Raw genomic sequence first — 13,970 nt, forward strand, 5'->3', positions numbered from 1 at the left:
TGTGTGTATGCGTGTGTGTGTATGCGTGTGTCTGTGTGTGTCTGTGTGTGTGTGTCTGTGTGTGTGTGTATGTGTGTCTGTGTGTGTGTGTGTATGCGTGTGTCTGTGTGTGTATGCGTGTGTCTGTGTCTGTGTGCGTGTGTGTGTGTCTGTGTGTGTCTGTGTGTGTATGCGTGTGTCGTGTGTGTGTGTGTGTCTGTGTGTGTCTGTGTGCGTGCGTGTGTGTGTGTCTGTGTGTGTGTGCGTGTGTGTGTGTGTCTGTGTGTGTATGCGTGTGTGTGTATGCGTGTGTCTGTGTGTGTCTGTGTGTGTCTGTGTGTGTGTGTCTGTGTGTCTGTGTGTGTGTGTGTGTATGTGTGTGTCTGTGTGTCTGTGTGTGTGTGTGTATGCGTGTGTCTGTGTGTGTGCAGTGCGGCTGTTTGTGTGTCCACTCTGATTCAGAGTTGGTATTCCTGTCATGTTCCTCATCATTCCCTGATGGAGTGCTCATGAGGGAGGGGATGTCATTTCCCCTGGTTACCACCTCATTTCCTGTCTCTCTCTACCGCGACGCAGCAGAAATCCCTGACTGCTTAAAGAGACTACCAATTCAAATCTTCTCTTCCTTCTTTTCCAACCTTAAAATGTTTAAAACCATTTGTGGAATACAGTAAGGCAGACAAACCATGTGTGGAATACAGTAAGGCAGACCAACCATGTGTGGAATACAGTAAGGCAGATTAACCATGTGTGGAATACAGTAAGGCAGATCAACCATGTGTGGAATACAGTAAGGCAGATCAACCATGTGTGGAATACAGTAAGGCAGATCAACCATGTGTGGAATACAGTAAGGCAGACCAACCATGTGTGGAATACAGTAAGGCAGATTAACCATGTGTGGAATACAGGAAGGCAGATCAACCATGTGTGGAATACAGTAAGGCAGACCAACCATGTGTGGAATACAGTAAGGCAGATTAACCATGTGTGGAATACAGGAAGGCAGATCAACCATGTGTGGAATACAGTAAGGCAGACCAACCATGTGTGGAATACAGTAAGGCAGATTAACCATGTGTGGAATACAGTAAGGCAGATCAACCATGTGTGGAATACAGTAAGGCAGACCAACCATGTGTGGAATACAGTAAGGCAGATCAACCATGTGTGGAATACAGTAAGGCAGATCAACCATGTGTGGAATACAGTAAGACAGATCAACCATGTGTGGAATACAGTAAGGCAGATCAACCATGTGTGGAATACAGTAAGGCAGATCAACCATGTGTGGAATACAGTAAGGCAGATCAACCATGTGTGGAATACAGTAAGACAGATCAACCATGTGTGGAATACAGTAAGGCAGATCAACCATGTGTGGAATACAGTAAGGCAGATTAACCATGTGTGGAATACAGTAAGGCAGATAAAACTCACTGGAATATTTAGTGCAACTAGGATTCTATTTCAAAGAGACCAGGTTTAGAGGGTAACATTCCTCCCTCTCTACCCCTCCCTCTCCCCTCCCCTCCCTTGCTCCCTCTCCCCCTCTCTCCACCTCTCTCTCCCCCTCCCTCTCCCCCTCTCTCTACCTCTCTCTCCCCCTCCCTCTCCCTCTCCCTCTCCCACGCTCTCCACCTCTCTCTCCCCCTCCCTCTCCCCCTCTCTCCACCTCTCTCTCCCCGTCCCTCTCCACAGTGATCTGTCTATCCAGTGGAATCAGCTCTCCAGACACTACTCCACAGACCACAGCAGTTCTTTAGGTTTGATTTGATTTGAACACAATCTAACCACACATGCGTTTACAATAATAGAGGACAATGTTTAACATCGGATTTACATTATGATCCTTGTTTTAGGTAGCATGGAGAGCCTGGAGCCTCCTAGCAGCCAAGTGTACTACGATTCCCAGAATTCACCAGTGGACCCTGCCATCTTCAACAACAAGAGGGACTACAATTCCCCTGTTGACCCCGGCATCTTCAACAACAAGAGAGACTACAATTCCCAGAATTCCATAGTAGACCCTGCCATCTTTAACAACAAGAGAGACTACGATTCTCAGAATTCCCCAGTGGACCCTGTCATCTTCAACAACAAGAGAGACTACGATTCCCAGAATTCCCCTGTCGACCTTGTCATCTTCAACAACAAGAGAGACTCTGCCTATAGTTCTTTTTCAGCTAGTTCTAATACGTCTGACTATACTGTCTCACTGAGGCCTGGTGAAGCCTGTTCCATGGACAATATCCTCCAGAGCCTGGGGCCAGGGGGGCCCACCAGCCAGGGGTATGCCTGCGGCGATGCACCGTCCCTGGGGAGGGAGTCAGGCGAGCCCCAAGATGAGACCAGGACCTCTGCCTTACTAAAGTCTGGGTCACTGACCAGACCCAGAGTGAGGCGGCCAGAAGCGAAGGAGAGACCATCTTCATACTGTTTTGAGGACGAGAGGAGGAAGGGAGAAGGGGAGATGGGTGGAGGAGAAGGGGAAAGGGAGGTTTCGAGTCCCCCCCAGCCACCGACCAGGAAGGACAGTTTCAGGGCCACCCGGGGTTGCTCCGGGGTCACAGATGTCAAAGTACAACGATGCATCCCTGACCCCGTCGGAATTCCCAGCCTTTCCCATTGCCATGCCGAAGACGATGACGACGATCTTCTGAACATTCCGGGCGTTCTGAGCAACAACAGCTATCCTGCTACTAGTGAGACGTCAAAGACTGAGGGAAACAGAAATGGAAACAGGGTTGGGAATTTCAAAGGTGATTCCTTAGAGCAGTACTACACCCTTATCTCCAAGAAAAAAAGTTCCCGTAAGGACAGCAACTCAGTGATCCAGAATAGCCACCCAGACCCCCTTTCCCCCCTCCTCCCTGCTCCAGAGATAAGCTCCACTTCTCCCATCTCAAGCTCCGGCCCTCCTGACACCTCCATAGATCCAGAACCCTTAGGGGAGCCCAGCCACCTCCTCCCCCAGAACAAGCACTCCTCATTAGGTCTCTACAGACACAGCGCCCCTGAGAAACTCTTGTCCCAGCTACGTCTCCTAGAGTTCTCCAGCGACCCCTCAGACCCTTCAGACCGTAGCTCCGCCTCCCCCTCCAGCTCCCAGTGGTCTCATTCCCCCTTTCACCCCACCAGAGAGAACCTATCTGAGGATCTAGGGAGTAACAACGCCCCTGTCCAACTCCAGGAGAACCAGGGGAAGTGGGGAGAGGGTGCTGGAGGAGGAGGGAGTCGCTGCTCTTCCCCAGGATCGGTGGACATCGATGGGGTTAGAGAGGCAGAGGAGATGGGATTGGTGGTAGGGGGGGCTGCTGCTACTCTCCTCTCTCCCATCCAGCTCCAACACCCCTGGGCTAGGTCATTGAGTGTACCAGGATCAGAGAAGCCTTCTGGAGGCTGTAACCGGGGAGGAGTGAGCTCTGAGCGGGTACGGAAGACAGACTTTGCGCCTCTCAGTGCTGCAGCAAGTGTGGATAGCCTACTTGAGGAGAATCTGAGAGGAGGAGGAAGAGAAGAAAGAAGAGGAGAAAGAGAGGCTGATGATGATGGAGAGGTGCTGATGAAGAAACCCAGGAGTCACCGTTCGTCCCGGTCACGCCGCCGCAGCGAACGCTTCGCCACGAACCTCCGAAATGAGATCCAGCGCAAGAAAGCTCAGCTGTCGAAGAGCAAAGGCCCAGGAGGGTTGCTCTACGGCGGGGAGACGGTCGAGGAAGAAGAGGGTCCTGACCTGGAGGACCTCCAGAGGGAAGAGGTTGACGATCTCAAGGAAAGGTGCTCCCAGGAAAGGTGCTCCCAAGGCAGGTACACCTCGTCTGATGACAGCCGATCAGCTCCAGCCCCTGGAAGTCTACTGGCCTCTACTTCCACACCCCAGCTCCACCAGCTGTCCCCAACCCCAGTTTCAGCTCTGCAACCCCCCAGGGATGAAGATCCTGAACCACCAGAGGACCAAGACCAAGCGTCAGACCCATCCAGGACCACCCAGAGGTTGGTTCCAGCCATGCCCCGCTGCGATGTGGGAATCCAGGTGGTGGAGGAGCAAGATCCAGCTGGTATGGCTCGCCAATGGAGGTGGACGCCCGAACACAATCTCCAACTGGAAATGGACACCGACCGTCAGGGCGAGAGGGTTACAGGGGCCCTGGGGTTATCAGGACGAGGAAGAGCAACCTCCTCCTCTTCCTCCACCATCACTCGTTCTTCTCGTACGGAGGAGTGTGATGTTCTTCCTTTCGCGGATCGTTGTAAGTTCTTTGAGGAGACCAGTAGGAGTATGTCTGTGTGGAATCTGCCAGGCCTGACGAGTCGAAGACAGAGGCCAGATAGACACGGGAGGCAGCCTCATCCATCCACGCTGGAGAATCAGGGAGGGGGCTACGGACAGGGAAAAGCCCAGCGGAGGTACTCGTACCAGGGGGGAATCCAGAAGGAAAGTCCCCTATCGATTACAACCATGGAGACCCGGAGACAATTGATTTGCAGCAACAGGGATAGAGAAAAGGAGGGGGAGAGAGAAAAGGAGGGGGAGAGAGCGAAAGAGAGGGAGAGAGAGAAGGAGAGGGAGAGAGAAAAGGAGAGGGAGAGAGAGAAGGAGAGGGAGAGAGAAAAGGAGAGGGAGAGAGAAAAGGAGAGGGAGAAGGAGAGGGAGAGAGAAAAGGAGAGGGAGAAGGAGAGGGAGAGAGAAAAGGAGAGGGAGAAGGAGAGGGAGAGAGAAAAGGAGAGGGAGAAGGAGAGGGAGAGAGAAAAGGAGAGGGAGTGGGAAAGAGCGAAGAAAAGGGAGGACAGAGCAAGAGAGAGGGAGATGGCGCTTGAAAGGGAGAGAGAGCGGGAGAGAGAGGAGCAGAGACTATGCGAAGAGAAGGCTAGACTGAGAGAGAGGGAGAGAGAACGAGAGAAGGAGATTGAGCTGGCGAGGGAATGTGAGAGGGAGATAGAGAGACAAGGAGAGAGGGAGAGAGAGTCACTCAGTACAGCTCGGGACCTCTACAACACTCGGAATCAGCCCCAGGCATACCAGAAGAACCAGCCCCACTCCTGCCCCCATCTCCAAGCTCAGATAGAGGCCCCTCATTCAGCCTTCCACCCTGTCAAAACCCCTCTCCTCCAGGGCAACCAGGCTCCACATCAGGGGTACCTACCATATGGCTACACACCAACAGAGGCAAGTATAGGCTACTGTTATAGAGAACATAGACAGTATCTTCTACAGTTTTTGAAGATGCCCAACACTATTAAATGGATCCAGATGTGAATGAGGATGTAATGTGTTGTAGATGGCCTAGCCTTGGGTGATACATGAGGATATAAAGACACACACACACACACTGGGTTTTTTTATTTTATTTTATCAACTGATTCCAGTCTTTGAGATGGGAACTGAATCTACAAGCCTTTTATTATTCATTATTAATCTGTCTCCCAAATTCAGTTTTTCAGCAGATGTTAAGAAACCCTTTATAACATATCATCTCCTCTGTAGTCTGGATGAAATAGCTGCTCTACTCTTTAGTCTGAATGAAATAGCTGCTCTCCTCTTTAGTCTGAATGAAATAGCTGCTCTCCTCTGTAGTCTGGATGAAATAGCTGCTCTACTCTTTAGTCTGAATGAAATAGCTGCTCTCCTCTTTAGTCTGGATGAAATAGCTGCTCTACTCTTTAGTCTGGATGAAATAGCTGCTCTACTCTTTAGTCTGAATGAAATAGCTGCCCTCCTCTTTAGTGTGGATGAAATAGCTGCTCTACTCTTTAGTCTGAATGAAATAGCTGCTCTCCTCTTTAGTCTGGATGAAATAGCTGCTCTACTCTTTAGTCTGGATGAAATAGCTGCTCTACTCTTTAGTCTGGATGAAATAGCTGCTCTACTCTTTAGTCTGAATGAAATAGCTGCTCTCCTCTTTAGTCTGGATGAAATAGCTGCTCTACTCTTTAGTCTGAATGAAATAGCTGCTCTCCTCTTTAGTCTGGATGAAATAGCTGCTCTCCTCTTTAGTCTGGAAGAAATAGCTGCTCTACTCTTTAGTCTGAATGAAATAGCTGCTCTCCTCTTTAGTCTGGATGAAATAGCTGCTCTACTCTTTAGTCTGAATGAAATAGCTGCCCTCCTCTTTAGTCTGGATGAAATAGCTGCTCTACTCTTTAGTCTGGATGAAATAGCTGCTCTACTCTTTAGTCTGAATGAAATAGCTGCCCTCCTCTTTAGTCTGGATGAAATAGCTGCTCTACTCTTTAGTCTGAATGAAATAGCTGCCCTCCTCCTCTTTAGTCTGGATGAAATAGCTGCTCTACTCTTTAGTCTGAATGAAATAGCTGCTCTCCTCTTTAGTCTGGATGAAATAGCTGCTCTACTCTTTAGTCTGAATGAAATAGCTGCTCTCCTCTTTAGTCTGAATGAAATAGCTGCTCTCCTCTTTAGTCTGGATGAAATAGTTGCTCTCCTCTTTAGTCTGGATGAAATAGCAGCTCTCCTCTTTAGTCTGGATGAAATAGCAGCTCTCCTCTTTAGTCTGGATGAAATAGCAGCTCTCCTCTTTAGTCTGGATGAAATAGCAGCTCTCCTCTTTAGTCTGGATGAAATAGCAGCTCTCCTCTTTAGTCTGGATGAAATAGTTGCTCTCCTATATAGTCTGGATGAAATAGTTGCTCTCCTCTTTAGTCTGGATGAAATAGCTGCTCTCCTCTTTAGTCTGGATGAAATAGTTGCTCTCCTCTTTAGTCTGGATGAAATAGTTGCTCTCCTATATAGTCTGGATGAAATAGCTGCTCTCCTCTTTAGTCTGGATGAAATAGTTGCTCTCCTCTTTAGTCTGGATGAAATAGTTCCTCTACTCTTTAGTCTGGATGAAATAGCTGCTCTCCTCTTTAGTCTGGATGAAATAGCTGCTCTCCTCTTTAGTCTGGATGAAATAGTTGCTCTCCTCTTTAGTCTGGATGAAATAGTTGCTCTCCTATATAGTCTGGATGAAATAGCTGCTCTCCTCTTTAGTCTGGATGAAATAGTTGCTCTCCTCTTTAGTCTGGATGAAATAGTTGCTCTCCTCTTTAGTCTGGATGAAATAGCTGCTCTCCTCTTTAGTCTGGATGAAATAGCTGCTCTCCTCTTTAGTCTGGATGAAATAGCTGCTCTCCTCTTTAGTCTGGATGAAATAGCAGCTCTCCTCTTTAGTCTGGATGAAATAGCAGCTCTCCTCTTTAGTCTGGATGAAATAGTTGCTCTCCTATATAGTCTGGATGAAATAGTTGCTCTCCTCTTTAGTCTGGATGAAATAGTTGCTCTCCTCTGTAGTCTGGATGAAATAGTTGCTCTCCTCTTTAGTCTGGATGAAATAGTTGCTCTCCTCTTTAGTCTGGATGAAATAGTTGCTCTCCTCTGTAGTCTGGATGAAATAGTTGCTCTCCTCCTCTTTTGGCCATAGACCTCCTCTCCTGCTTTGTTTTAGATGTGTTCTATTGTGTCAAACCGTAAAGTAGACTTCTAATCATCACGTTTAGAGCTTTTCAAAGTACTTAATGAGTGTGAATGAATGTGTTCCACAGGAGTATCCTGTCCCATCCCAGCCGTTACCGCGGGAACAAACACAAATCAACAGGAAGTTCAGCCTGACCGAGAGGTATGACACTTCCTGCCTGTCAGCTCTCTCTCTCTGACTCTCTCTCTCTCTCTGTTTCTCCTCTCTGTCTCTCTTCTCTGTCTCTCTCTCGCTCTCTCTCTCGTTTTCTCTCTGTCTCTCTTGTTCTCTCTCTCACTCTCTCTGTCTCTTTCTGTTTCTCTCTTTCTCTCTCTTTCTGTCTCTCTCTTTCTCTCTTAATTTGATTTATTGGCATGACATAACAATATACATATTGCCAAAGCTTACTTTGGAGATTTACAATATTAACATAATTAATAACAATAATCAATATTATCGGCGGGACAACAGTAACAACAATAACAACAGCAGCAACAATCACAACAGTAACAACAATAACCAAGGGTCAAAATAACCAAACATTGAACAATATCAATAAGCATAGAGGACACTGTCCCCCAACAGGACGGGTAGCCTGTTCCCATCAGAGAGGTCTTCAATGTAGTGCTCTGTCAACCCACAGCTCTCTGTGTCCTCCCCAACAGGACGGGTAGCCTGTTCCCATCAGAGAGGTCTTCAATGTAGTGCTCTGTCAACCCACAGCTCTCTGTGTCCTCCCCCAACAGGACGGGTAGCCTGTTCCCATCAGAGAGGTCTTCAATGTAGTGCTCTGTCAACCCACAGCTCTCTGTGTCCTCCCCAACAGGACGGGTAGCCTGTTCCCATCAGAGAGGTCTTCAATGTAGTGCTCTGTCAACCCACAGCTCTCTGTGTCCTCCCCAACAGGACGGGTAGCCTGTTCCCATCAGAGAGGTCTTCAATGTAGTGCTCTGTCAACCCACAGCTCTCTGCGTCCTCCCCCAACAGGACGGGTAGCCTATTCCCATCAGAGAGGTCTTCAATGTAGTGCTCTGTCAACCCACAGCTCTCTGTGTCCTCCCCAACAGGACGGGTAGCCTGTTCCCATCAGAGAGGTCTTCAATGTAGTGCTCTGTCAACCCACAGCTCTCTGTGTCCTCCCCAACAGGACGGGTAGCCTGTTCCCATGAGAGAGGTCTTCAATGTAGTGCTCTGTCAACCCACAGCTCTCTGTGTCCTCCCTAACAGGACGGGTAGCCTGTTCCCATCAGAGAGGTCTTCAATGTAGTGCTCTGTCAACCCACAGCTCTCTGTGTCCTCCCTAACAGGACGGGTAGCCTGTTCCCATCAGAGAGGTCTTCAATGTAGTGCTCTGTCAACCCACAGCTCTCTGTGTCCTCCCCAACAGGACGGGTAGCCTGTTCCCATCAGAGAGGTCTTCAATGTAGTTCTCTGTCAACCCACAGCTCTCTGTGTCCTCCCCCAACAGGACGGGTAGCCTGTTCCCATCAGAGAGGTCTTCAATGTAGTGCTCTGTCAACCCACAGCTCTCTGTGTCCTCCCCCAACAGGACGGGTAGCCTATTCCCATCAGAGAGGTCTTCAATGTAGTGCTCTGTCAACCCACAGCTCTCTGTGTCCTCCCTAACAGGACGGGTAGCCTGTTCCCATGAGAGAGGTCTTCAATGTAGTGCTCTGTCAACCCACAGCTCTCTGCGTCCTCCCCCAACAGGACGGGTAGCCTGTTCCCATCAGAGAGGTCTTCAATATAGTGCTCTGTCAACCCACAGCTCTCTGCGTCCTCCCCCAACAGGACGGGTAGCCTGTTCCCATCAGAGAGGTCTTCAATGTAGTGCTCTGTCAACCCACAGCTCTCTGCGTCCTCCCCAACAGGACGGGTAGCCTGTTCCCATCAGAGAGGTCTTCAATGTAGTGCTCTGTCAACCCACAGCTCTCTGCGTTCTCCCCCAACAGGACGGGTAGCCTATTCCCATCAGAGAGGTCTTCAATGTAGTGCTCTGTCAACCCACAGCTCTCTGCGTCCTCCCGAACAGGACGGTAGCCTACTCTCATCAGAGAGGTCTTCAATGTAGTGCTCTGTCAACCCACAGCTCTCTGCGTCCTCCCCAACAGGACGGTAGCCTACTCTCATCAGAGAGGTCTTCAATGTAGTGCTCTGTCAACCCACAGCTCTCTGCGTCCTCCCCAACAGGACGGTAGCCTACTCTCATCAGAGAGGTCTTCAATGTAGTGCTCTGTCAACCCACAGCTCTCTGCGTCCTCCCCAACAGGACGGTAGCCTGTTCCCACCAGAGAGGTCTTCAATGTAGTGCTCTGTCAACCCACAGCTCTCTGTGTCCTCCCCCAACAGGACGGGTAGCCTGTTCCCATGAGAGAGGTCTTCAATGTAGTGCTCTGTCAACCCACAGCTCTCTGTGTCCTCCCCCAACAGGACGGGTAGCCTGTTCCCATGAGAGAGGTCTTCAATGTAGTGCTCTGTCAACCCACAGCTCTCTGCGTCCTCCCCCAACAGGACGGTAGCCTGTTCCCATCAGAGAGGTCTTCAATGTAGTGCTCTGCCAACCCACAGCTCTCTGTGTCCTCCCCCAATAGGACGGGTAGCCTATTCCAATCAGAGAGGTCTTCAATGTAGTGCGCTGCCAACCCACAGTCTGTGTCCTCCCCCAACAGGACGGGTAGCCTACTCTCATCAGAGAGGTCTTTGAAACCTTGAATAAGTGTTTCAAATTTGGGGAAATGACACTCTAATTGTTTTATATTTTTGACATTTTGTCAGGAAATGCAGCTCCGTCTCAGGTTCTGCTGTTCTGCAGTGGTTGCACAGCCTTTCCTCTACAAGGAACCAGGTTTTCCTGTCTACCCTTCTCATTGGCAAGGCTGTGCTCACTGAGCCTTTTCTAAGGTTTTGATCAGTAACCATGGTCAAATATGTAGCTACGGTGTACTGTCGATTTAGGGCCAGATAGCACTGCTTTGTGCTTGTGCTCTTGGTATAGCAGGGCTTGGTAGTGATATGAGAGGGGGTCACTGTATTTTAGATGTTTCCAAAATGGAATCACTCTTTTTTGAGTTTTTATTAATAGTGGATATTGGCCTAATTCTGCCCTACATACATTGTGTGTAGTTATCCTCTGGACATGTAGGAGAATCTTACAGAACTCTGCATGCAGGGTTTCAATGGGGTGTTTGTCCCATTGTTTAAAATCTTGTTTTGCAAGTGGACCCCACACCTCGCTGCCATAAAGTGAAATTGGTTCAATGACACATTCAATTCATTTTAGCCACATTTGAATAGGTAAAGATGGCACTTCTCTTCCTCAAGGGTGGGGCAGATCTCTGCTGAGTAATATGGGGATTCTGAGGGGGGGGGGGGCAGATCTCCTCTGAGTAATATGGGGATTCTGGGGGGGGGGGGGGGGGCAGAGCTCCTCTGAGTAATATGGGGATTTGAGGGGGGATATATATCGCGCAAAGGAACACATTTTTCTGTCAGAAATACAGTAACTACTAAGATGTTCAGAGTGAGACACAGGATAACAGAAAACATTTGTTCTCTTTTTCTTTTTTCCCTAAACTTTTAGTTTACTTTTTTGTGTGTGTGCGTGTGCGTGCCTGCATTTATTGCAGATGTTTTCAATGGGCTGTTTACTCAATCCTACAGAGTCTCTGGTCTGGTAGAGGTGGTGGTCTGCTATGGGGTAGTAGGCTGGGCCCTGTGGAGTGGACGGGTGCCAGGTCTGGGCCGGGGGGCTTCCTCTCTGGTCTGGTAGAGGTGGTGGTCTGCTATGGGGTAGTAGGCTGGGCCCTGTGGAGTGGAGGGGTGCCAGGTCTGGGCCGGGGGGCTTCCTCTCTGGTCTGGTAGAGGTGGTGGTCTGCTATGGGGTAGTAGGCTGGGCCCTGTGGAGTGGAGGGGTGCCAGGTCTGGGCCGGGGGGCTTCCTCTCTGGTCTGGTAGAGGTGGTGGTCTGCTATGGGGTAGTAGGCTGGGCCCTGTGGAGTGGAGGGGTGCCAGGTCTGGGCCGGGGGGCTTCCTCTCTGGTCTGGTAGAGGTGGTGGTCTGCTATGGGGTAGTAGGCTGGGCCCTGTGGAGTGGAGGGGTGCCAGGTCTGGGCTGGGGGGCTTCCTCTCTGGTCTGGTAGAGGTGGTGGTCTGCTATGGGGTAGTAGGCTGGGCCCTGTGGAGTGGACGGGGGCCAGGTCTGGGCCGGGGGGCTTCCTCTCTGATCTGGTAGAGGTGGTGGTCTGCTATGGGGTAGTAGGCTGGGCCCGGTCCAGTCTGGCTGTGCTGATGGAGGTGGTGATGCTCTGTTGGTGGGTGGGACCTGTGGGGTGCGCTGGTCTGGGGGGGGGGGGGGGGGGGGGGCGTTGAGGGGACCTGGGGCTCCTTGGGGGGGGGGGGGGGGGGTAAAGGAGGGGTTGTTAGGGGTGGTGAGGGGCCTGCAGCTTCTCTCTAGGAGTCTCTACAGTCTGTTCTCTGTGATGTCGCACCCTCTTGATGACAGACAACTCCTTTGCCATCTCCTCCTTTACCTGCACCAGCTCTCTCCTCATGGTGGCCTATACCTCCTCAAGAGCTGTGGTAAGGCTCTCTCCTCATGGTGGCCTATACCTCCTCAAGAGCTGTGGTAAGGCTCTCTCCTCATGGTGGCCTATACCTCCTCAAGAGCTGTGGTAAGGCTCTCACCTCATGGTGGCCTATACCTCCTCAAGAGCTGTGGTAAGGCTCTCTCCTCATGGTGGCCTATACCTCCTCAAGAGCTGTGGTAAGGCTCTCTCCTCATGGTGGCCTTTACCTCCTCAAGAGCTGTGGTAAGGCTCTCTCTCAGCTCCTGGACAGAGTTCTTCAGCTGGTCGATCAGGTCCTGTAGAGCTCTGTTTCTGGGCTGTAGGTGGTGTAGCTGGAGGACTGCTCCTTCAACTCAGTAACCCATACCTCTAACAGAGCCAGCCTGTCTCTCAGCAGTCTGGAGGTGGTGTAGCTGGAGGACTGCTCCTTCAGCTCAGTAACCCATACCTCTAACAGAGCCAGCCTGTCTCTCAGCAGGCTGATGGTAGTGTAGCTGGAGGACTGCTCCTTCAGCTCAGTAACCCATACCTCTAACAGAGCCAGCCTGTTTCTCAGCAGTCTGGAGGTGGTGTAGCTGGGGGGCTGCTCCTTCAGCTCAGTAACCCATACCTCTAACAGAGCCAGCCTGTCTCTCAGCAGTCTGGAGGTGGTGTAGCTGGGGGCTGCTCCTTCAGCTCAGTAACCCATACCTCTAATAGAGCCAGCCTGTCTCTCAGCAGGCTGGAGGTGGTGTAGCTGGAGGACTGCTCCTTCAGCTCAGTAACCCATACCTCTAATAGAGCCAGCCTGTTTCTCAGCAGGCTGATGGTAGTGTGGTCTTGTCTCTGGTGGTCGTAGGCAGGCAGGGGGAGGATAGACCTGTTGTGTGGGTCAGGGCCTGGGTTCCTGCTGTTGGAGGTGAGGGGAGAGGTCGGGGTGCTGTCCTTGTCGTTTTTGGTTTCCACTATCTTTCCTAGGTTGGGGAAGTCCTGCACTAAGAGCTGAGTCCAGCCCCACTGCCCTGGACCATGACAGTGCCTTTCTGGTACACGTTTACCATCAGAAACCTGTTTTCCTGGTCCTTTTCGCTGTTTCCAGGTTCTCCCTCTGAATTCTGTGTTTAAAATTGATTTTTTTTCCCCTTCTCTGATTTGATTTCTGCTGGAAATTCAAAACAAGGCAGGGAAAGTCACTGTCTCTGCTGCTGGTGCTGCTAGCCTGCCTCAGTGGCCATGTTGCTATGGTTACCACCAGTCAACAGTTACCACCAGCCAGTAAGCTAGCTGACAGATTTGAATTCAGCTAGCTAGCACGATTAAGATTGACAGAGTGTGAGTTGAAAGACCAATCTTTTCCTCCTGTGTTGATCTTCAGTTCCACAATATGTTTTTCTAATTTCATTTTGTTCATCTCACTCTAACAACCTGAGAGTTTTAAGAAATCAGGGTCTGTCTGTCTGTCTGCCTGCCTGCCTGTCTCTCTCTCTCTCTCTCTCTCTCGTCTCTCTCTCTCTCTCTCTCCTCTCTCTCTCTCTCTCTCTCTGTCTCTCTCTCTTCTCTCTCTCTCTCTCTCTCTCTCTCTCTCTTCCTCTCTCTCTCTCTGTCTCTCTATCTCTCTCTCTGTCTCTCTCTCTCTCTCTCTCTCTCTCTCTCTCTCTCTCTCTCTCTCTCTTCCTCTCTCTCTCTCTCTCTCTCTCTCTCTCTCTCTCTCTCTCTCTCTCTCTCTCTCTCTCTCTCTCTCTCTGAATTTCAATTCAAGGGCTTTATTGACATGGGAAACATGTGTTAACATTGCCAAAGCAAGTGAGGTAGATAATATATAAAGTGAAATAAACAATAAAAATTAACAGTAAACATTACACATACAGAAGTTTCAAAACAATAAAGACATTACAAATGTCATATTATATATATATATATACAGTGTTTTAACAATGTACAAATGGTTAAGGTATACAAGGGAAAATAAATTAGCAATAAATATGGGTTGTATTT

The 13,970-nt window shown here is 49.9% G+C and overlaps 2 protein-coding genes across 2 annotated transcripts in view; both read left to right on the forward strand.

Moving 5' to 3' along the window:
* Positions 1-13,970, forward strand: part of LOC109882784 (protein Shroom4) — a 128,637-nt gene that overhangs the window by 107,094 nt on the left and 7,573 nt on the right. Inside the window, exons 4-6 of the mRNA XM_031793071.1 lie at positions 1,681-1,745; positions 1,842-4,576; positions 7,522-7,595. Coding sequence (XP_031648931.1) covers positions 1,681-1,745; positions 1,842-4,576; positions 7,522-7,595 — 2,874 coding nt within the window. The remainder of the gene's footprint in view (positions 1-1,680; positions 1,746-1,841; positions 4,577-7,521; positions 7,596-13,970) is intronic.
* On the forward strand, positions 4,789-8,068 carry LOC109882783 (putative uncharacterized protein DDB_G0271982). The gene is made up of 3 exons (XM_031791773.1): positions 4,789-5,149; positions 7,522-7,595; positions 8,019-8,068. The coding sequence occupies exons 1-3, from the start codon at positions 4,790-4,792 to the stop codon at positions 8,056-8,058; spliced, it is 474 nt and encodes a 157-aa protein (XP_031647633.1). The 5' UTR covers position 4,789; the 3' UTR covers positions 8,059-8,068.

The sequence above is a fragment of the Oncorhynchus kisutch genome, linkage group LG16 (assembly GCF_002021735.2).
Source record: "Oncorhynchus kisutch isolate 150728-3 linkage group LG16, Okis_V2, whole genome shotgun sequence".
Lineage (NCBI taxonomy): Eukaryota > Metazoa > Chordata > Actinopteri > Salmoniformes > Salmonidae > Oncorhynchus > Oncorhynchus kisutch.

Excerpts from the sequence above, each read along its gene's own strand:
- LOC109882783 (XM_031791773.1), top strand. The coding sequence starts at position 4,790 with ATGGCGCTTGAAAGGGAGAGAGAGCGGGAGAGAGAGGAGCAGAGACTA. Across the intron at positions 5,150-7,521 it reads ATGGCTACACACCAACAGAG|GAGTATCCTGTCCCATCCCA; the intron begins GCAAGTATAGGC and ends TGTGTTCCACAG. Across the intron at positions 7,596-8,018 it reads AAGTTCAGCCTGACCGAGAG|GACGGGTAGCCTGTTCCCAT; the intron begins GTATGACACTTC and ends GTCCCCCAACAG.